The sequence below is a fragment of the Myotis nattereri genome (assembly GCF_964212035.1).
Source record: "Myotis nattereri genome assembly, chromosome: 8".
NCBI lineage: Eukaryota > Metazoa > Chordata > Mammalia > Chiroptera > Vespertilionidae > Myotis > Myotis nattereri.
The window spans coordinates 18,498,158-18,520,244 of NC_138083.1; the positions used below are offsets into that span (position 1 = coordinate 18,498,158).

Below are 22,087 nucleotides of genomic sequence, written 5' to 3' on the forward strand. Positions count from 1 at the left end.
CCTGCGGACTAAAGGGTCCTGTGTTCAATTCTGGTCAAAGTCACAGGCCCAGGCTGTGGGCTTCGTCCCCAGTAGGTGGCATGCAGGAGGCAACCGATCAATGATTCTCTCTTATCATTGATATTTCTCTCTCCCTTTCCCTCTCCCTCCCTCTCTGAAATCAATAAAAATATGAAAAAAAAAGAGGAAAGAGGAATGCCATGTTTAGAAAGTAATGTGATTATGCATTAAGAGTCATGATATCACTTTTTTCTTTTTCCTTGCAAAAATATTTTAATAAGTATTTCTCCGAGGCAAGCTGGGACAGTTTGTGAAAAGCCAGCCGGCCCAGATTATAGAAAGCTCTGGGGTGCTGGTATTTGCAGTTGCTGGTTCAAGGGCAAATTCATGAGATTTGGAAACAGAGGAGCAAGTGGAAGGGATGATGGGAATTGATGCACCCAAGGCATACATTTGAGTCCCCAGAGATAAGGCCACTTTCTAGGTAACTTCCTGAGGAGGAAAGGAAACTGAGGAGAGCTAATGTTTAGTCAACAGAGATGAGGGTGGAGTTCATGGAGATCAGAACATAGCTAAAAGGCTGTCAACGAGAGAAATGTCATATGAAGCTTGAGGTCCTGGATTGATGGGGTGCTCAGGTCCATGCTGACGTCCCCCCAGTTCAACTGGATTTTAATGTACTGCCACCTTTGAGGCCCTGCATGAGCGTTTCAGATACCCCCTCCTCCTCACACAAACCCCCTCCCTGCATGGCCCTTACCTTTGTCTGTGAGATGCCAGAGAGCCCTGGAGCACCTCACAGCCCTTTCCACCCAACACAGGTACCCTCTTACTCCTGTGTTTCGGGTTGTAATTTCCTCCTTCATGCAATCCCATACCCCTTTCAGTGTTCTTCTAGGATCCAGCAGCATTATTAAAATTCTCATCTCTTTCCTGTTATTTCTAGAGGTCTGGGGTGGACTTGAAGGCTTGTGCATATGATCAATCCACCATCTTTGATACCATATTGACCCTTCTGCTTTCTACTTTCTAAAAAATCCTTAAATAACATGCTCGATAACATGCTCTCTCAATTTGCAACCTACTGATTTGCATGATACTTTAATTATATCTTTGCTGTCATTTCAATAGAATCTTGAGTATACGTTCATGCCATCATTTCAAATGGAAGTTTCTAAAGTGACTCTGAGCTCCAGCAGAGGGAGGGCAGAGCGGACTAGAGTCACGTGAGGAGAGACTGGGGTTTGTGGTTCTGAGGAGAGAGCTGAAGGGACAGCTGCCAGGATTCCTGTGCTGAGTCCCTCTCCCACACCTCAGAGGCCATCTTTCCTGGGTGGAGCACTCCACTCCATGATGTTACTTCTATGTTACTCTGAATCCACCGAAAGTGCACACTATCAGGTGAGTAGAGCTGATATCAGTGTGGTCTTGATATAAAGCCATGTCAGGAGCCTATGTACCTAGCCACAGAACCATCAATCTCAGGGAAATAATGGTCAGAGGGGAAAGGGAAGATTCTGAAGTGAAATTACATAGCAGCTCTAAGGTGGAGAGTGGAGAGAACAAACTCTGTTTCATCAGTGTCAGTGAAGCAAGAATGTAAAATGGACGGATTCGTGGATATTAGTCTTCCCTTTAATGGCATTTCTAAAAGCAGGTAACATCGCTGAAAGAGCCACACCCAGGAAAAATGGTAAAGAAGAAAAAGAAGCTTGCATGCCTTTCTTGCCTGGCTAACCCATTCTCCCGAATTTCGCTCCATACCTACCAGCTCAATTTTTAATATATGAAATTTCTGAAAGTTTCAAATGAGGAATCAAGGGGTTCAGAGTATGCCACCCCAAAATATACCACTCTCATACAAGGATTATTTTGAGCTGAAGAATTGAAAAAGAGCAGACACAAGAAAAACTCTCTGCCTTCCCCTCTCTACCAGGAAGGGCAGAAAGATTTTTTTAAAATGTTATTTATTGATTTCAAAGAGGAAGGGAGAGAGAGATAGAAACATCAATGATAAGAGAGAATCATTGATCAGCTGCCTCCTGTATGCCCCACACTGGGGATGGGTATGTGCCCCAACCAGGAATTGAACCGTGACCTCCTGGTTCATAGGTTGATGCTCAACCGCTGAGCCACATCACAGTCAGGCAGCAGAATGATTTTTAATCACCGAAGACAAGATTAGATGCTTATCTTGTCTTATTCCCAGAGGAATCTACAGAACAAACCTTGCTGAAATAACCTTACCTTCCATTAGTTCCTCCCATATATCTACTTTTCACAATTTGACACCCTAAAAGCTCAAAGTCCCTTTTCTCTGTCTTGTCACTTTTCTACAAATTTATTGTTCTTTTGTTAAGATGATACTAGTTCCAAGTTCTAACCAGCCCTTTGAGTTACTCATCACTGTGATACACATATTAATAAACTTGTTTGTTTTCCACTTGTCAACAGGTCTTTTGTCAGTTTAATTTGCAGAGCCCCAGACAATGAAGCTAAGAAAACTTTTTTCTTTCCCTATCGCTCCAAGGCCCAACATGGCCACAAACCCTGCAGAGCTCCAAAGGTACATTTTTTCAAATTCCTTACATGAGTATTTGCCCTGCTTTTATCAGAGGAACTATAATGATTCTCTCTCATCATTGATGTTTCTATCTCTCCCTTTCCCTTCCTCTCTGAAATCAATAAAAATATATATATTTTTAAAAAGTTAACAATTACTGATTCTGAATGGTGGGTATACAGGAGTTCATTATACTTTTCTTTACATTTCTCTGCATGTTTGAAATTTTTACTCAAGGAACACAAATGCCTGCATATACAAGTGTCATCCACTGCTCAAGCAACTCAAAATGCTCTGTGAGAAGGGAGACAAAGGTATTATCTCTAAGAGCAACAAGCATAGGGGTTTATTACTGAAGGATTTTGCTGAACGCTTACCTTGTGCTAACTATAATGCTTTGTGATTCGTTGACCCAGTGACCCAAACATGGGTAGTGGGTCAGAGGGACCTACACTCTAGCTCTTCCATATCAGCTCTAACCCTGAGCAAGATACTTAACTTCTCGGCGCCTCCACACTGACCCAGCGGTTCTCAACCTGTGGGTCTCGACCCCTTTGGCAGTTGAACGACCCTTTCACAGGGGTCGCCTAAGACCATCCTGCATATCAGATATTTACATTACGATTCATAACAGTAGCAACATTACAGTTAAGAAGTAGCAACGAAAATAATTTTATGGTTGGGTCACAACATGAGGAACTCTATTTAAAGGGCCAGAAGGTTGAGAACCACTGCTTTAGACAGATAGGCAAGTGGAAATAAAACCCCTCTCAGAGTTGGAGCATCTTTAGCCTTTCTCTCAGCAGCAGACACATCCAAACAAGTAACACAAGGCAAGGTCATCAAACTCCGACATTTCTTATGGGCTAATCCCCAGGCACAGGAGGTAAGGGTAATGGAGAAAGTTTTCCTTACATTTTCTGACACACATGGTCCTTTCACATTCAGAGATACACAAGGACCAATGGCTCCTGCGATCTTCAGTTCCCGAGAGGTCTAAAATAGAATTAAATAAGAGTATAAAGTTAGAAATCATTGAGAACCACCCTGCTCTCACTAAAGCCTAGAGGAAAAACGTGGCAGCATTATCATTCCACCAAGAGGAAATCCCACATGGATCATGGTACGAATGCTCTTACAAGCTTTTCCAGGGCCACTGTGATCTAATTAAAACTCTGGTAAAAATCCTCTCTTAGAAACTGTATTATCTTTGTTCCAAAGTTGATGCAACATTTTCAGCTTACTCAACACTGAAATCATTGTACACATTGTACAATTCTACTAACAATACTACATTCTTTTCTAATTCCATGTGTATAGTCACAATTATTTACAACTTCTAATCTGTGCATATACTGCTTTGCGTTGCTTTAAAAATAATTAATTCAGGTGCTCTCCCTCTCAGGAGCACGCTTACACCTCTCTTCCCTCTCAGGCGTACATCTCCTAAACCCTTTGAGTCCCCAAGAGACTTGCAAACATAGAAGCAATGGGGAGCAGCAACTCGTCCCGGGCTAACTCCCCTGAACTTGTCCCCTTTTCTCTGACTTTCCCGTGGGCCAAAGCAGCCCCACCTGGGTTCATTTCTTTCCTGTAATGTTTCTAGAGAGCCAAAGCAGCCCCAACGGTTGCTTCTTCTATCCCTAGCCCTTCCTTATTTCACTGTCCCCAGCTTTAATAAACACACTCTCAAAATCAGTGGGGGGAAAAAGGGAAAAAAGGAAAGAAACAAAACACTTAATTCATGAACTCCAACATGATGACAAGACCAACAAACACACTTAAGACTTTTTAAATGAAATCCACTTTAGCAAAGTCCATACTTCTTCATATTAAAAAAAAAACAACTTCAAACATTTGAGAAAGTTGCTTGAAGTTTAACGAAGATGATTTAACAATCATCTCCAACTCTCAAAGTACTGATTTCAATCGTATGTTCTAACAGCCCCTTTTAATGTTTTTGCAATGATTTATAGTCAAGTATATATAGGACCCTATCAGTCCTAATGGAAAAACAAAACCCAAACACACACTGCACTATTTTAGAGCACCCTGGCTTCACTTCGGGCAGACACTGAACATAAACCAAGCTTCTGTGCATGCAGTGACCCGTACCGACAGCTGGGAGAATGCTCCACACTGTGTGGCTGCCTCTGTGCTCAACTCCCCACCCCTTCTAAGCCTACTGCCCTAGAGCAGAGCCTACAGGAGAGCCAGACAACTCCGTTTAGAACAGGGGTGGGCAAACTTTTTGACTCGAGGGCCACAATGGGTTCTTAAACTGGACCGAAGGGCCTGAACAAAAGCATGGATGGAGTGTTTGTGAGACTAATATAAATTCAAAGTAAACATCATTACATAAAAGGGTACGGTCTTTGCTGAAACTGGTTTGGCTCAGTGGATAGAGCGTCGGCCTGCGGACTGAAAGGTCCCAGGTTCGATTCCGGTCAAGGGCATGTACCTGGGTTGTGGGCATATCCCCAGCAGGAGATGTGCAGGAGGCAGCTGATCGATGTTTCTAACTCTCTATCTCTCTCCCTTCCTCTCTGTAAAAAATCAATAAAATATATTTTAAAAAAAAAAAAGGGTACGGTCTTTTTTTTTTTTTAGTTTTATTCATTTCAAACGGGCCCACGGCTGGTTTAGAACATTAATTTATAGGCCATCCTCAGGAAGCCAAGGGATAGGAAAAAAGGGGACATCTGTAATATTTTCAACAATAAAGATACATTTTTTTAAAAAGGAAACAAAGGAATAGAATGAATACACGTTGCTGACAACCTTTTAATTTACCTGTGTCTCACAGGTTGGGGTTTCTACAAGTCTGGCTACTAAATAAGTAAGAACACTATTCTTCCATTAAAGTTTTAACAGTTTACTGTACCTTTACTTCTAAAGTAGCACCAAATGCCATTCGGAAATCCCCATTAAAGTCTTTACTAAAAATTCTTTGGAATGTCTGCTTGAAGAGAGATGTGTTGAAAGAATCTCCCATCACCATGTAGCCTCTAGAAAAGAAAAAAAGTTAGTATTTAGAATGGCTGGAAGCCATTCAGATGTTCCCTCAGTACTTACAAACAAGAATTTAAAGAGGAAGGAAGGAAAAAAGAAACCATGTTCATAAAAGCGCTAACTTAAATGGAAACAGAAAATTCAATTTGTATTTAGAAAAGACACTACTTTTAAAACATAAAGAAAAGACTACTTTAGAATAGTTCTGTGTCTCGATCACTGTGGCAGTTATACAAATCTATAGGCATGGCAAAATCTCAGAATTACACACACACACACACACACACACACACACGCTTGCAAAAACTGGTGAAATCCAAGGTCTGTAATAGAGCTAACTGTATTGTGTCAATGTCAATTTCCTAGTCTGACATTGAACTCTATATTTATGTAAGATGGTACCACTGGGAGTGGACAGATGAACTACTTTGTCCTATTTTTTAACCATTTGTGAACCCACAATTATTTCAAAATAAAAAGTGAAAACAAAACAAAACAAAAAACAAAACCCAAACATCCAATCAATAAACCCAAGGGTGCAGGTTTTAATAGGTCATCTACTGAGAAAACATCCCCAACTCTTCTCACAATTCTTTGGTATGGAAAAATACCCAGGCCTGTGGGAAATCCTTTTCACTTTAATTCAATGCCTCAAAACAGTGAACCCCTGGCTTTACATGACTTAGTTTTCTAGTTTGCAAATATCTCTATTCATCTCTTTTTGAAGTTACAGAAAAACATTGTTCAAAATTTTGGTATTTCGCCCTAGCTGGTGTGGCTCAGTTGGATGAGCATTATTACGTGCACCAAAAGGTCACTGGTTTGATTCCCAGTCAGGGCACATGCCAGGGTTGTGCACTGGATCAGGTGGCAGCAGAATGATGTTTTCCTCGCTCTCTCTCTCTCTCTCTCTCTCCCCTCGCTCCCTCTCCCTTCCCTTGCTCTCTAAAATCAATAAAAACATATTAGAAAAAAAAAAGTCAGCATTTCATGTTATTTGGGCAGATGAGCACAGCTTGATGCAGATTATGCCTCCAGCATTAAATAGGATCTCAAGCCCTAGCCAGTTTGGCTCAGTGGGTAGAGTGTCAGCCCTTTGAACTAAAGGGTCCCGGGTTCATTTCCCAGTCAAGGGCACGTAACTTGGTTGCAGGTTCGATCCCCAGCACCCCAGTCCCATTGCACAATGGTGGGAGGCAACCAATTGATGTGTCTCACATAGATGTTTCTCTCTCTGTGTCTCTCCCCCTTCCTCCCACTGTCTCTAAAATTCAATGGGAAAATATTCTCAGGTGAGGATTAACAAATCAAAAAATTTAAGGCCAATAAATATAAGCTCCTCCTCCCCCAAATAAACAGAATCTCAGAATAGGGAAGAATACAAGATAATCTGGTCCAGCTATTTCAGTGTCTAGCTCCTCCACTGATAGTGATTGCTATTTGGCCCCAAATATCCACCCTCCCCACCTTCATTATCATGGGATCTGTGGTTTCCTGGAATAAAGACTGTTTCCCAGACTGCTTTGCATCTGGCTGTGACTCAGCTTTGCCTATTGGAAGTGGCCTTTGTGATTTAAGGAGGTGGAGATGTTCCTTCAGGAAGGGACATGTGCTTCTTCAACCCTCCTCCTTCCTGCTGTTATAACATGGCTAGAGCCCAGCAACTATCTTGAACCAGAGCTAGCACATTAAGGTAGTGGAGCAGCACAGGAGCCTTAGCCCCTGATAATGATAAAATCAATATACCTGCCCTGCTGCCTACCTCCAGTGAGAGAGAAAAACCTGTTTGGGGTTTTCTGTCACAATCACAGAAACCTAATACTGACTCACACCCACCCTCTACCAAAACACCTGCCAAGTTATCATCCAGATCAGACGCTTCCAGCATCGGGAGCTTACGCCCTCCTGAGGAGTCCATTCCATGCTTAGACAGTGCTGACTACTAAGAAAGGTCTCCCTTTACACTGAGTCAAATTCTGTTTCCCAGCAGCTTCTACCCTGGTTCAAGTTCTACCCTTTGGTCACATACAGATCTGATTCCTTCTCCACTGAATAGGCCTGCAATTGTTGAATATAGCTCTCACACCTCATCTGTCTTCTAGCTCCTTCAATCATTCTCCATATGGCATAGTTTCAGGCCATCTCCATCACTCTCACTGCTCCATTTTGAATATCTCCAGTTCCTCTATACACCCCCTTTGAACTGAAATGCTCAGAATGGAAGATGATACAATCGAGATAAGGTTTGACAAGCACCAACGAAATCAAGACGATGATCTTCTTTGTAGATAATCAACTCCTATAGCACAGTGTCGGATCACCTTGTCTTCGCTGGAAGTCATCCCAAACTGTTGGCTCATTTTAGGTGAGCTATCAACTAAAACTTCTAAATCCTTTTTTTGAAATGTTACTGCTAACACACTTCCCTGATACTATATTTATACAAAAGATGACGTGAGCCCTAGCCAGTTTGGCTCAATGGATAGAGCATCGGCCTGCGGACTGAAGGGTCCCAGGCTTGATTTCCAGTAGGGGGCATGCAGGAGGCAGCCAATTAATGATTCCCTCTCATCACTGATGTTTCTCTCTCTCTCTTCCTCTCTGAAATCAATATATATCTTTTAAAAAGGTGATGTGCCCTAAATACTAAACTCATTCAGGAGTCAAAGACCTTACTGAAAATCTGATGGAAGTGATAGTTCCTCTCCACAGAAGAAACATACATACACATAAACTCTGGTGTACAAACTTAGGGATATTCACAAATACACCACAGCTTTTGTGTGGCTATTCCAAGTCAGGAACTCCTGAGGGCACTGTAGGAGTTCACCATATTAAATGTGGTTCTCTGATATAGCTAGTGTCACCTAATACGTCTGCTGCTCTCCAAGACAACTTCAGGTGACTTGGGTTCCATCTTCTTCCCTCGTGTCTTTACTCAGTGAGGACCAGCAGCATCAGAGGCCCTCACACAGCCCTCCACCAGTGCTTCTCAAATTGTCCTGTGCATACAAATCACCTGGGATCTTATTCAAATGCAAGGCTGAGTCAATAGGTCAGGGCAGTGGTTCTCAACCTTGGCTGCACATTAGAATCACCTGGGAATCTTTTTAAAATCCTGATTTCTGGGCCTCATCCTCCGGGTATTCTGTTTCTTTGTTCCTAATGTTGTGGCCCCACCCCATAACAAAGAAACAGAATTTCCGGAGGATGAGGACCAGAAATCAGGATTTCAAAAAGGTTCCCAGGTGATTCTAATGTGCAGCCAAGGTTGAGAACCACTGCTCAAGATGCTGCGTTCCTAACAAGCTGTCAGGTGGGCTGATGCTGCTTGTGCTCAGCCACACAAGTATTAAAGGCCCACACCAGTGGTTCTCAAATTCTGCTCTTCAGTAGAATCACTTGAGGGAACTTTAAAAATGCTGATGTTCAGGCCACACCCCACACTAATCAAGTCAGAATCTCTGGAAACAAGATCCAAAGGGAAGAGTTTTTCGAGTTCTCAGGTGATTCTCCAGCTTCAGATCAGTGCTGTGCATCAGTGATTCGCTCACTTTCACCTGCACCAGAATTCCCTGGAGAGCTGCTTAAAACAGACTGCCAGCCCTAGCCAGTGTGGCTCAGTGGGTAAAGCGTTGGCCTGCAGACTGAAGAGTCCCGGGTGCGATTCTGGTCGACACATGCCGGGGTTGCAGGCGCTATCCGAAGTAGGGGGTGTGCAGGAGGCAGCCAAGTAATGATTCTCTCTCATCATTGATGTTTCTCTCTCCCTTTTCCTCTCTGAAATCAATAAAAATATATTTTAAAAAACCACCCGACTGCCGGGTTGCACCTCCGCAGTTCCTGAATCAGGTCTGGATGAGTCCTGAGGATATACATTCCTAATCAGTCCCCAGGAGCCTTGAAAGTTGCTGGCCAGGCATCACTGCACTTTGAGAATCATGGCTCTACACTGTGATCTGTGCGCACATTATGGACTTAGGATCTAAGTCAGTGCACCCTGCGATGCACCCTCTAGGCTTAGCGTGTGCTCAGTGACAGACACGAGGAAAGGTCACTAAGCCAGGTGAAAGGTCTCCTAATTGCTCTGGCATTCAGACCAGTTTCCCTTCTCACAAGGAAGTGCTTTGCTGAAGGCCACATATTTCACACTTGCTTTCTTTCCTGCTCTAGTATCAATAACAACTCTAAGAAAGAAAGGAAGTTACTCTGATAAAGATTTGTCCGTAGTGAACACGAGACTTACTTTTCACCACTGTTTCTTTGTCCAGGCGGCCCACACACCTTCCCAGCATGGAAGCCACAGCCTAGGCCTATCTGAATACTTAACTAAGTCAGCCTTGTCCTTTCCTATTGTTGCATCACACATTTCTTTTTCCTTAAAATAAACACTCTCACGTTTCCAGGTGTTTGCTGTCAACATACCCAGTAAGATTTGCACAGCATTTCATCTCCAAAAGTCCAGTTTGATCAAGGGCACAAGCATAAATATCAATGCAGTGGCCATTTGTAGCAGTTCTATTAGCAAGCATTTCATAGTGCTGTGAAGAAAGGTAAACCAGCTTTAGGAAACAATAAAATTATTCACCAGATATGCCTTACTATACCAAAGGGATATAATCAAATATAGGAATATGGAGATAGTTTTTTTAAAAACATCCAAATAGCCCTAACTGGTTTGGCTCAGTGGATAGAGTGTCAGCCTGCAGACTGAAGGGTCCCAGGTTCGATTCTGGTCAAGGGCACATGCCTGGGTTGCGGGCTTGATCCCCAGTAGGGGATGTGCAGGAGGCAGCCAATCAATGATTCTCTCTCATCATTGATATTTCTATCTCTCCCTCCCTCTCCCTTCCTCTCTGAAATCAATAAAGATATATTTAAAAGAACAAACAAAAAAAAAATCCAAATAATTGAGAGCTCTCAATCTCAAAATATTTCTGGCAGTTTTAAAGCCACCCACTCTAAGTTCTCAGTAATTTAACAGCAGCCAAGATCTGCAAGGTCATCCCAATAAGAGCAACTTGCTGACCACGAAGCATGGCCTTAGCAAAGTAGCTGCCACTCGGAGGAGCCTAAACCCAGCACTGAGCTACCACAACTCGACTACAGCCTGCATCCAGAAGCCCCTTACCTTGGTTGCTTTCTTCATAAATCGTGCATTATCTTTCTCAATATCATGCCAGGAACGAATAGGAACCTTTAATTCATCTCCAACCACCATTCCAGGTCCTTGGGTGGGGGGACCCCCTGTAAACAACATAATCCTGGCTCCGGTGTTTGGAAAAGTGCCCTAAAACAGTAAACGGCAGCATTTTAGAAGCAGACAACTCCACCCCCAGTATGTTTCTGTTTCCCTGAAAATATACTACAAACGTGAGTTCTCATCAGCTATACTGAATACCAATACTGCAGAATAACACAGATGACAATGCACAGAAGCAGCCATATCTCTTCCAACCTAAAGGTTGTGTACACTTCCCATTGCCCTAATTGCTGTGTGTTTCTCATGAAAACTTGGTAAATTTTAAAACATCGAGGGCTTCTTCAAGGTGGATAATAATAACTGAAGCACTTTCTGATAAATTAACAGTCATCTGACTTAGGTTGCAACTGATTCTCACACACAGTTTGAAAGCGACTTCTGAGAGTGAGTATGCATGGTTTGAAGGGTCCAGTCAATTCTCAGTTACCTCCAACAAGCCAACAGCAATAGACAAAGCAACACCAGTGGATCGCAAAGGTCTCTTCCCCTGATTTACGGGCCATGGGTCCCTCTGCAGCTCCCCGAGAAGGTCAGTGAGGTTCATGTCAATCTTGTGAACAGGCTGCAGAAACCTGCATGATTTTGAATAGATACATCCATCTGGTTTTAAAACGTACTCTGGTCTTCAGCCCTAAGTAATACATAGTTACTGCTCTTCAAAATAATTATTCAGCCGAAACCGGTTTGGCTCACTGGATAGAGCGTCGGCCTGCGGACTGAAAGGTCCCAGGTTCGATTCCGGTCGAGGGCATGTGCCTGGGTTGAGGGCACATCCCCCGTGGGAGATGTGCAGGAGGCAGCTGATCGATGTTTCTCTCTCATCGATGTTTCTAGCTCTCTATCTCTCTCCCTTCCTCTCTGTAAAAAATCAATAAAATATATTAAAAAAAAATAATAATTATTCAGAATAAAAAAACGTACACTTTTTTCTTCCAAGGTATCTCTAACTACAAAAACTCAAAGCAGCCGAAACCGGTTTGGCTCAGTGGATAGAGCGTCGGCCTGCGGACTGAAGGGTCCCGGGTTCGATTCCGGTCAAGGGCATGTGCCTGGGTTGCGGGCACGTCCCCAGTGGGGGGTGTGCAGGGGGCAGCTGGTCAGTGTTTCTCTCTCATCAATGTTTCTAACTATCTCTCTCTCCCTTCCTCTCTGTAAAAAATCAATAAAATATATTAAAAAAAACAAAAAAAACCCCAAAAAACTCAAAGCAATTTTATTCAAAAATACATCTTACCCTAACCGGTTTGGCTCAGTGGATAAAGCGTCGGCCTACGGACTGAAAGGTCCCAGGTTCGATTCTGGTCAAGGGCATGTACCTTGGTTGCGGGCACATCCCCAGTTGGGGGTGTGCAGGAGGCAGCTGATCGATGTTCCTCTCTCATCGATGTTTCTAACTCTCTATCCCTCTCCCTTCCTCTCTGTGAAAAATCAATAAAATATATTTTAAAGAAAAATACATCTTAAAGCCTAATATATAGCAATTTATATATGTGTAACATGAAAAAAAATCAATTTGAATAGGTGCAAATCGTAAGTTTCATTATGTGGACAATCTTCATCATTCTGAAGATTCATAATTTGTGTTTCTCTTGAGCCTTGGGAGTAATAGAGAGTAACACTGGTTTCTTAACAGCATAAGAGAATGGCCCCAGCAGGCCAGGCAATGTATTTTATCATGTTTGCTGAATATTAACCCAGCCAGGGCAGCCCCAGACACTCAAGGAGCTAAGTGAAGTAAGTGCCTGATTTCAGGTTTGAGGACACCCAACAGAAGCCTTTTCAGTTTTTCCTAAGAATCAAAAAGGAAGCAGCCATGTGTTTAAGAGGAGGGGCACAATGGTCTCAAACCCTTTGTAATGATACAAGGCTAACAGGAAAAGCATTCCTAACAACCTTGCCACACATGTATGTAAAAACATTTATAATTCAGTTACATATGATACACAGATACTGCTATGTTAAACACATTATTAAACATTAAATATTGGTCAGACTTATTTTTTCTCTCTAAAAATAAGAAACTGAAAATTTTAACATTTTTCTTCCCTTGAGTGGATTGCCCTGCATGCCAACTACTGTATGTGCAACACTCTACATCGGTACCTCACCTGCTCGAAACAAAAGGGTGCTCCTGTGGTTGAGCAGGTCTTGCCTGTTGCATGGGCATGGCAGGCTTGGTCAGGCCAAGCATATCCTAAAAAAGAACCAAAAAGACTCATTTCCTCTAACACTGAAAGTAAAGGACTAATTAATTTTTAAGAAATACCTTTGCACCCAGACAGTGTGGCTCAGTGGTTAAGCACTGACTCATGAACCAAGAGATCACCAGATCGATTCCAGTCAGGGCACATGCCCACAGATTGTGGGCTCGATCCCCAGTAAGGGGCATGCAGGAGGCAGCCAATCAATCTCTCATTAATGTTTCTATCTCTCCCTCTCTCTGTAAAATCAATAAAAACAAATGTGTTTTTTTTTTAAAAAACTTTGCTCCTGCTTGTGTACAAGTTAAAGCACAAACCTGTATCTGCTTTGCAGTTAAATCCTTGGTCCCTCGGAAGACATAACTTTTGGAGATTCCTTCACAGCTGAGTTCATGAACCTGCACCATCCTCCCAAACGTGATCAAACCCACCAGAGCGTCTGGAGGAAGCAGACTCAGAGACATTTGTAGAGATTCTTTGAGTGCTTGAAGGTCCTCTTCTTCTAGGCATGTGTCGACCACATAGAGGAAGACTAGAGGAGACTGTGGACCTCGCTTTATACAGAGAAAAACAGCACAGTAATCAATATACAAATAGACAGATTCAGCTCTTTTAAGTCAAATCAGGTATGTAAATAACAAGTCTTCAACTGCATTTACTGTCCGGAGATTAGAACAGCTAAACAAACATCATTTAACAACCGGTCCTATTAAAACAAACTGAAAAAAAAAAAAAAAAAAAAACACTAACTAAAAGAAAAAACTATTTGTACCTAACAAATTATTCCACGTTTTTGAAAGCCTTCTAAGTATCAGACATTGTTCCAGGTCCTGGGATAACTCAGTGAACCAAAGCAGCAAAGATCCCTGCCAGCCTCAAGGAGCTAACCTTCTGGAATGGAGAAGGTAAGGGGATTGCAAATGCCAGGAGTGTAGGTAAAGAGCTGGTTCTAGTATTAAATGGCAGGTCAGGGCAGTCTCATTAAAAAAGTAACATTTGAGTAAAAACCTGGAGGACAGGGAGGGAGGATAAGAGTCCACCTGAGCACAAGTGAGAGCAAGGCCCACAGGCAGAGCATTGCAGAGCATGCTTGTTCCTGGGATGCTAGGAGGCAAGACAAGGAGGCCCATCTGGCTGAATGAGGAGACTAGCAAAAGCTGAGGTCAGAGTGGTAACACAGAATTGGCTCACAAAGGGTTGTGACACTATCTGTTACTCTGGACAAGGGTAACACGTGGAAGGAGAGTTAGAGAATGCCCCAGTAATTCAAGTGAGAGGTGGTGGCTGGCCCAGGATAGCAGCAGTGGGAGAAAAGTGGATGGATTCTGGATAAATTTTGAATATAGACCCAATGGGATTTCCTAATGGATTAGATACGGATGAGAGAGAAAGTCAAGGGTAAATCTAAGGTTTTTAAGCTGAACAACTAGAAGATAAAGTACCATCAACTGAAATGGAGAAGGCTGTAAAGGACAGGGTTTGAATTTATTCAGTGCTACCTCGTTTTTATAGCCTTCTCCCAAGACCTGAAAATGTCAGAAAGTGCACACGAACCATAACTTAATGTTTAGAATCTTGCTGCCCTCACAACTTTAACTCCACATGGAAGATAAAGCATTTCAAGAGAATCTCAATATTTAACATTAAATGTGCAACAAACCTGTATCATGTACTCAATTGTAGAAAACTGGGGCATCAATTCAGCAGGCTGATTCACCTCAGATATGCCTGTGTAAGCTGGAGGAAACTGAAGAGATGAAAACAAAGCCATGTTTTATTAGGGCTGAAAAATTTGTATGTTATACCTTTTATTTCCCATTTATAATAATAGTTAATGATAATATATTAATTCTGAAAACACAAAATAAGCACATTACTAAAATACAAAAATCAGAACTTAAAGTCTATAACCATGCCTTATATTTACATTTCATTATAACATTTTTAAATGCAGCTGTAGGTTAATTATAACTTCTAAATGATTAAAAAATACACCATCAAAAACCATTGTCCTGCAAACTAAAGGCGGAGACTTTAGCTGTCTCATCAATAGTCTATGCAGTGGTTCTCAACCTTGGCTGCACATTAGAATCACCTGGGAACCTTTTTAAAATCCTGATTTCTGGGCCTCATCCTCCGGAAATTCTGTTTCTTTGTTATGGGGTGGGGCCACAACATTAGTAACAAAGAAACAGAATTTCCGGAGGATGAAGTCCAGAAATCAGGATTTTAAAAAGATTCCCAGGTGATTCTAATGTGCAGCCAAGGTTGAGAACCACTGGTCTATGCGGAAGACCAAAGCTTTTATTTGGGTTTATTATTTCAGCTGTTACCAATAAAGTAAAACATGTTTGCTGTAGAAAAATTGGAAAGTACAGGAAAATATAAGAAAACAGAAAGAAAAAACCCTCACAATCCTATCACTGTGAGGCAGTCACTGTCAACATCTTGGCATTTTTTTATTTTTTATTATTTCTTTATTGATTTCAGAGAGGAAGGAAAAGGGAGAGAGAGATACAAACATCAATGATGAGAGAGAATCATTGATTGGCTGCCTCCTGCACGCCCCCAACTGGGGATCGAGCCCGCAACCCAGGCATGTGCCCTTGGCCGGAATTGAACCTGGGACCCTGCAGTCCGAAGGCCGATGCTCTATCCACTGAGCCAAACTGGCTAGGGCCATCTTGGCATTTTTACTTCCAGACTTTTTCTACTTATGCACAACTGAGGTTGTCCTACATATACAATTTTGTGACCTGCTTTTTGTGTTTAACATGTCACAATTTCTTGTTTTTAAAACTCCCTCCAAACATTTTAAATTCATAGTTTATAGGTTGGATTTTCGCCAAAAAAATTTTATTATAGTAAAATACATATAAATTTCACCATCTTTATCTTTTTTCAGTGTACAGTTCAGTGATCTTAAATAATTTATAATGTTGTACAACTGTCTTCACCATCCATCTCCAGAACTTTTCATCTTGAAAAAGTGAGACTTGGAATCTATTAAACAACAATTCTCCATCCCCCTCCCCTCCCCCCCCCACAACCCCTGGAAACCACAGTTCTACTTTGTGACTATGAACTTGACTACTCCAAGTACCTCATCAAAGTGGTTTCATACAGTATTTGTAGTATTTGTCTTTTGTAACTAACTTATTTCATTTAGCATAATATCCTTAAGGTTTTTCCAAGTTGTGGCACATATCAGAATTTCCATTTTAAGGATAAATATTGCATTGTATGCATTACACCACATTGTGTTTTTCCATTTACTTGGGTTGCTTCTATTCTTTAGCTATTGTGAAAACGCTGTTATGAACATGGATGTACAAGTATCTCTTCAAGACCTTGCTTTCAATTATTTTGGGTATATGTCCAGAAATGGAAATGCTGCATCATTTGGTAAGCATCTCTAATAATTAAGCATCTTTTCAGGTGCTTATTGGTCACTTGTATATCTTCTTTGGAGAAATATCCAAGTTCTTTAAAAAAAAAAAAAAATATATATATATATATATATATTATTGATTTTTCACAGAGAGGGAGGGAGAGGGAGAGAGTTAGAAACATCGATGAGAGAGAAACATCGATCAGCTGCCTTCTGCACACCTCCTACTGGGGATGTGCCCACCACCAAGGTACATGCCCTTGACCGGAATCAAACCTGGGACCCTTCAGTCTGCAGACCGAAGCTCTGTCCACTGAGCCAAACCGGTTAGGGCTCTATTCAAGTTCTTTACCCATTTTTGAATTGGATTGATTGACAGTTTTTTGTTCTTGAGTATTAGGAGTTCTGGATATTAATCTCTTATTAGATATATGATTTACAAATATTTTCAGCCATTCTATGGGTCTCCTTTTTACTCTGTTGACATTGTCATTTGATACCTTAGAATTTTCACAATAAATTATATTAAACACAGATATCAATTCAGAATGTACTAGGAGTCCTAGCTGGTTTGGCTCAATGGATAGAACGTCAGCCTACAGACTGAAGGGTTCCGGGATCGATTCCGGTCAAGGGCACATGCCTGGGTTGCAGGCTTGATCCCCAGTAAGGGCGTGCAGAAGGCAGCCAATCAATGGTTCTCTCTCATCCCTGATGTTTCTATCTCTTTCTCCCTCTCCCTTCCTCTCTAAAATCAATAAAATATATATATTTTAAAATGTATATACTTCTGAGTCTCTCATGGAGATAATTTGGGAATGGTAACTACTTATAGTTTCCAAGCCTATAGTTACTCATCAACTGTACATTATTCTTTTCATCCCCGGGCTTATTGTTGCTATACCTGAGAAAGAGACTGCTAATTGTAATTATAATAAAATATATGAATAAATAAATGCATGTTTTTATACCTTAAGATCTACTACAGCACTGTACATTATGTTGGGCACAAATTTTTTCTGACAGCTTTATTGTGGTACAGTTTATATATCAAGAAAAACCATCCATTTTAAATGTACAATTTAATGACTTTTAATAAATGTACAGCATTGTGCAATGATGACCACAATCCAGTTTTAGAACATTTCCATGATAGGCACATTCATTTTAAAGAGTCTTTCTTGTGATTAACTAACATCTTCTAGTTTAGTAATCTAAAATTTTTTAAGCCAAAAGAAGCTCAACACTGATACTTGGACCCTAAAAGTTAGAAAGATCAGAAAATGGAAATTCAGTAATGTACACTATCCAATTAGAATAAACTGAAGTCAAATGAAATATAAACAACATATCTGTTCAGTTATAGTAACATATTCACTGCCTACAGAGAACTTATTAGAGCTATCACCTTGAGTTTAGCAGAAATTGCTGCCTGCCAAGGCACAATTCAATATCACTTAATTTTTTTCAGAGTAGTACAATTCAAACAAAGAAAATACTTTAAAAAATATTCACATACCTGATTTCTTTGGAAACAGAAATTACAGGCCCAAAGTTTTGCCCGATAATCAACTTGACTGTGAAAAAAAAATATCACGACTAGGTAATATGTTCATTTTTAAGGTAGAAAGCATTCAAATGTAAACTTCAAGTTTAGTAAATTGCACAGACGTGATTCTGTATGGGTGTATGGATAAAGGTATGTAACACATTCACTGCAGTTAGAGTTCTGGCTGTTAAATACAACAAAGGTTTCCTTCAAATAGCAGTAATGAGACATTAGTAAGTCCTTTTTTCTTCTTTTCCAATTTCCTAGATAATATTTAAAATGTTATACTTTATATGAATTATAGCTTATATCCTCTTGCCATGTTATCTTGGAACATAGTCTTAGTAATTTTTCTAACATCTTTATTGTTCAGATATGTGAAACTACTAAATTTTGATACTAAAAAGTTTATTTCACACAAGGAAAAACTTCCCAGACTTTCACTTAGCTCACTTGAAGCAAAGTTGAGCAGGCATGCTTCTGAGTTGATAAAATTCCTAGAATTGGTTCAAGATACTTTAGTTGCCTCCCTGCTCCACTTTCTACATTTAAAAAATTAACAATAAGTGACTATCATTTTAAAAGAAGGCAGCAACATCCTATATGTGGACACATTACATAAAGCAAGGGGATGAAGTAAAAAACATTCCCTCATATAAGAATTTTATCTGTTAAAGAATATTAATGACACTCTTCACCTATTTAAAAATTCTTTCAAATAGTACCCACATTTAAGAGAAATATCACAGGGACACAAAAATTTATACTTAACAATAAAATCATTAAGAGTTAAAATTTCACCCGTAGCTCAGTTAATTAGAGTGTCATTCTAATACACCAAGGTTGCGGGTTCCATCTCTGGTCAGGTCACATAAAAGAGGCAACCAATGAATGCATGGGTGGGTGGAGCAACAAATCCATGTCTGTGTGTGTGTGTGTGTGTGTGTGTGTGTGTCTTTCTCTCTCTAAAAATCAATCAATAAATAAAAATTTATAAACCAACAAGAGTTAAAATTTCTTCTATTATATCATCATTATACTAAATAGGTATGAGAAAACTGTCTAAGCTTTTTGATTTTTTTTTTTTTTAATGCTTTAAAGGGCACCAATAAAATCTAAAATTGGCCCTGACTGGTTTTGCTCAGTGGATAGAGCGTCGGCCTGTGGACTAAAAGGTCCCAGGTTCAATTCCGGGCACATCCTCAGTAGAAGGTGTGCAGGAGGCAGCTGATTGATGTTTCTCTCTCATCGATGTTTCTGACTCTCTATCTCTCTCCCTTCCTCTCTGTAAGAAATCAATAAAATATATTTAAAAAAAAATCTAAAATTGACCTAAATACAAACTGAAAATCAGCCCCCCAAAAGTGAATTTCAAATCCTTTCCCTCTACTTCCACCTCATTCCCTCATAAATTCTAATTTTATCTGAAGTATTATGCCAGGGAGATCACTTTATTTTTAAATTTTCATTTGATCTTGAGAGAGAGAGAGAGGAAGGGTGGGGGAAGGGAGGGAGGAAGGGAAGAATAGGAGAGAGAGAGAGAGAGAGAGAGAGAGAGAGAGAGAGAGAGAGAGAGAGAGAAACATATATTATTCTACTTACTTCTGCATTCATTGATTGATTCTTGTATGTGCCCTGACCAGAGATAAACCTGCAACCTCGGCAGATCGGGACAATGATCTAACCAACTGAGCTTCCTGGCCTGGGTATCAGGGAGATTTCTAAAAGCATTCATCAACTAAGAATCTCACCATCACCCAGCCAGTGTTGCTCAGTGGTTGGGGGTCCACCTATGAAACAGGAGGTCACGGTCAGGTCCCATGCCCAGGTTTCGAGTTCAATCCTCAGTAGGGGGTGTGCAGGAGGCAACCAATCAATGATTGTTTCTCATCATTGATGTTCTATCTCTCTACCTCTCCATTCCTCTCTGGAATCAATAAAAAGCATGTTTAAAACAAAAAAAGAATCTCATCATCTACTAATCTCAAATTTGATGCCTTGCCCAAATTCAATTACTTAAATGAGAATCACAGAAATGTCATAATTTACTGTATTGATCATTTACTAGTTTTTAAATGAATTCATACCAAAGTGGGTTGAGAATGGCTTTGCAAGTTGGTCTGCTGCACAGCACAGGTTCATACTGTACAGGGGGCAGGTCTAGACGTTCTTTCAAAGGTGTAAGGAGACAGGCCAGAGGTACAACCATTCTTGTAGCCTCGAGACGGCTAGAAGGCCACACATTCCAACTGAAACGCACACCATCTCGTTCTTCATTCTGCTGAATGAACTCCAGATACGTTGCCATAGTCTAAAAAGAAACTGAAGATAAAATTTTAATTGTATGTGAAATTGTCAACTAAACTTCAAAGACAAAAAAAAAAAGAGCCCCCTAAGCGCAATGTTTAACACTAAGTCTGGAAGAAACTGTCACTGTAGGATGACAACACTTGCTTCCCAATGACCCCCAAAAGCTGATTAACTTCACAGTTATCTTTGACTACTGTTCCTTCCTCAACCCTCCTCTCTAAAACTTAAAAAAAATAAAAGGAGCAGTAGGCTTACAATCATTTGATCATCTCTAAGCTGTATTTAAACCTCCTCAAGTCATCTCATCATCTCAGCCAATCATTTCAGCTCCTTGCCCAAGGGTTAGTCTCAAACTGTTTCAGCATCCAGCTACCTTCCTCCCTAATCCCTCTCCTTCCTTGCTCTGCCAAAACGAACACTACTAAACTTTACCTGCCACGTGATCTCGTTTTTGCGCCCTTTTCCCTCCTCCCTTTGTTACCTGTGGAGGAAAGAACTGGATATTGATGTGGGAATCCAATTCACAATGGGAACAGCCACCAGTTCTGAGTGAATTCTTTTTTTTTTTTTTTTAAATATATTTTATTGATTTTTTACAGAGAGGAAGGGAGAGGGATAGAGAGCCAGAAACATCGATGAGAGAGAAACATCGATCAGCTGCCTCCTGCACATCTCCCACTGGGGATGTGCCCGCAACCCAGGCACATGCCCCTGACCGGAATCGAACCCGGGACCTTTCAGTCCGCAGGCCGACGCTCTATCCACTGAGCCAAACCGGTTTCGGCGTGAATTCTTACTTGGAATCACCAAAATTACAAAGAAAAGTTTGCTATTATGTTGAGTGACTTCCTCACCAAGACCTCCCTACTCACCATGGTTGCTCATGCCCATGCCTTGAAAAATTCCAGTAATAAAATAGTCATTCAGACTAACCTTTTCAAGCCCCAATAATACCAACTCCATCAAATATTTTATACATCCTGTTTACATCCTAAAATCTAGGCTAGCACACGTCTCAGCTATTAAGGTTTAAGAGAACAAGCACCTCAAGGGGAAGCAAATTAAAGAATCTACAATACTACTGGCCTCCAGTGCTCATTTCATACAGTGCTGAATAATAACTGTCTCCATGTTATTATCAGAAGCGCCTTGCCGAAACCGGTTTGGCTCAGTGGATAGAGCGTCGGCCTGCGGACTGAAAGGTCCCGGGTTCGATTCCGGTCAAGGGCATGTACCTGGGTTGCGGGCACATCCCCAGTGGGAGATGTGCGGGAGGCAGCTGATCGATGTTTCTCTCTCATCGATGTTTCTAACTCTCTATCTCTCTCCCTTCCTCTCTGCAAAAAATCAATAAAATATATATATAAAAAAAAAAGCGCCTTACTGTAATGATTCGAACGAAAATAATAGTAATATATGGCTAAAAAAAACGAATGAATTAATCTACTATACATAACCTAACCACAAAAATTCCAACTATTTGTTCCACATGCAACTCTATGGCATATATTTGTTATTTCTGGCAAAAGTGGGAAACTGAAGCACTGTACTCAGGAGGCACTTCTGCAGCTTCCTGGATGGCAAATGGATGTAATTCTAAGATCACAGTTCTCAGCAAGTACCTCAACAGGCTTCACTGGCTACTTCCCTTCTCAAAACAGTTCATTATTAAAAGGTACTGGCTCCATCCAATGTCCTCAAGCAACTACATATTAAAACCTGCTCTCTCAGTTGCCCACTGTCTCTTCCCCTCATGTGGGGAGCCAATATAGGATTAAGCCGCGGACTGACCTGTTGG

General features: G+C 40.9%; 1 protein-coding gene across 2 annotated transcripts in view; it reads right to left on the reverse strand.

Annotated features, from left to right (window-relative positions):
• Window positions 1–22,087, reverse strand: part of SEC23B (SEC23 homolog B, COPII coat complex component) — a 47,353-nt gene that overhangs the window by 19,266 nt on the left and 6,000 nt on the right. Inside the window, exons 2-11 of one of the 2 annotated variants that reach the window (XM_081097218.1) lie at window positions 20,067–20,301; window positions 17,950–18,007; window positions 14,700–14,786; window positions 13,357–13,593; window positions 12,947–13,032; window positions 11,266–11,410; window positions 10,707–10,865; window positions 10,001–10,116; window positions 5,448–5,571; window positions 3,479–3,559 (exon numbers count right to left, since the gene is read on the reverse strand). In XM_081097218.1, the coding sequence (XP_080953344.1) occupies window positions 3,479–3,559; window positions 5,448–5,571; window positions 10,001–10,116; window positions 10,707–10,865; window positions 11,266–11,410; window positions 12,947–13,032; window positions 13,357–13,593; window positions 14,700–14,786; window positions 17,950–18,007; window positions 20,067–20,287 (1,314 nt within the window). In that variant the 5' untranslated portion in view covers window positions 20,288–20,301. The remainder of the gene's footprint in view (window positions 1–3,478; window positions 3,560–5,447; window positions 5,572–10,000; window positions 10,117–10,706; window positions 10,866–11,265; window positions 11,411–12,946; window positions 13,033–13,356; window positions 13,594–14,699; window positions 14,787–17,949; window positions 18,008–20,066; window positions 20,302–22,087) is intronic. The other variant, XM_081097219.1, reaches the window with a different exon arrangement.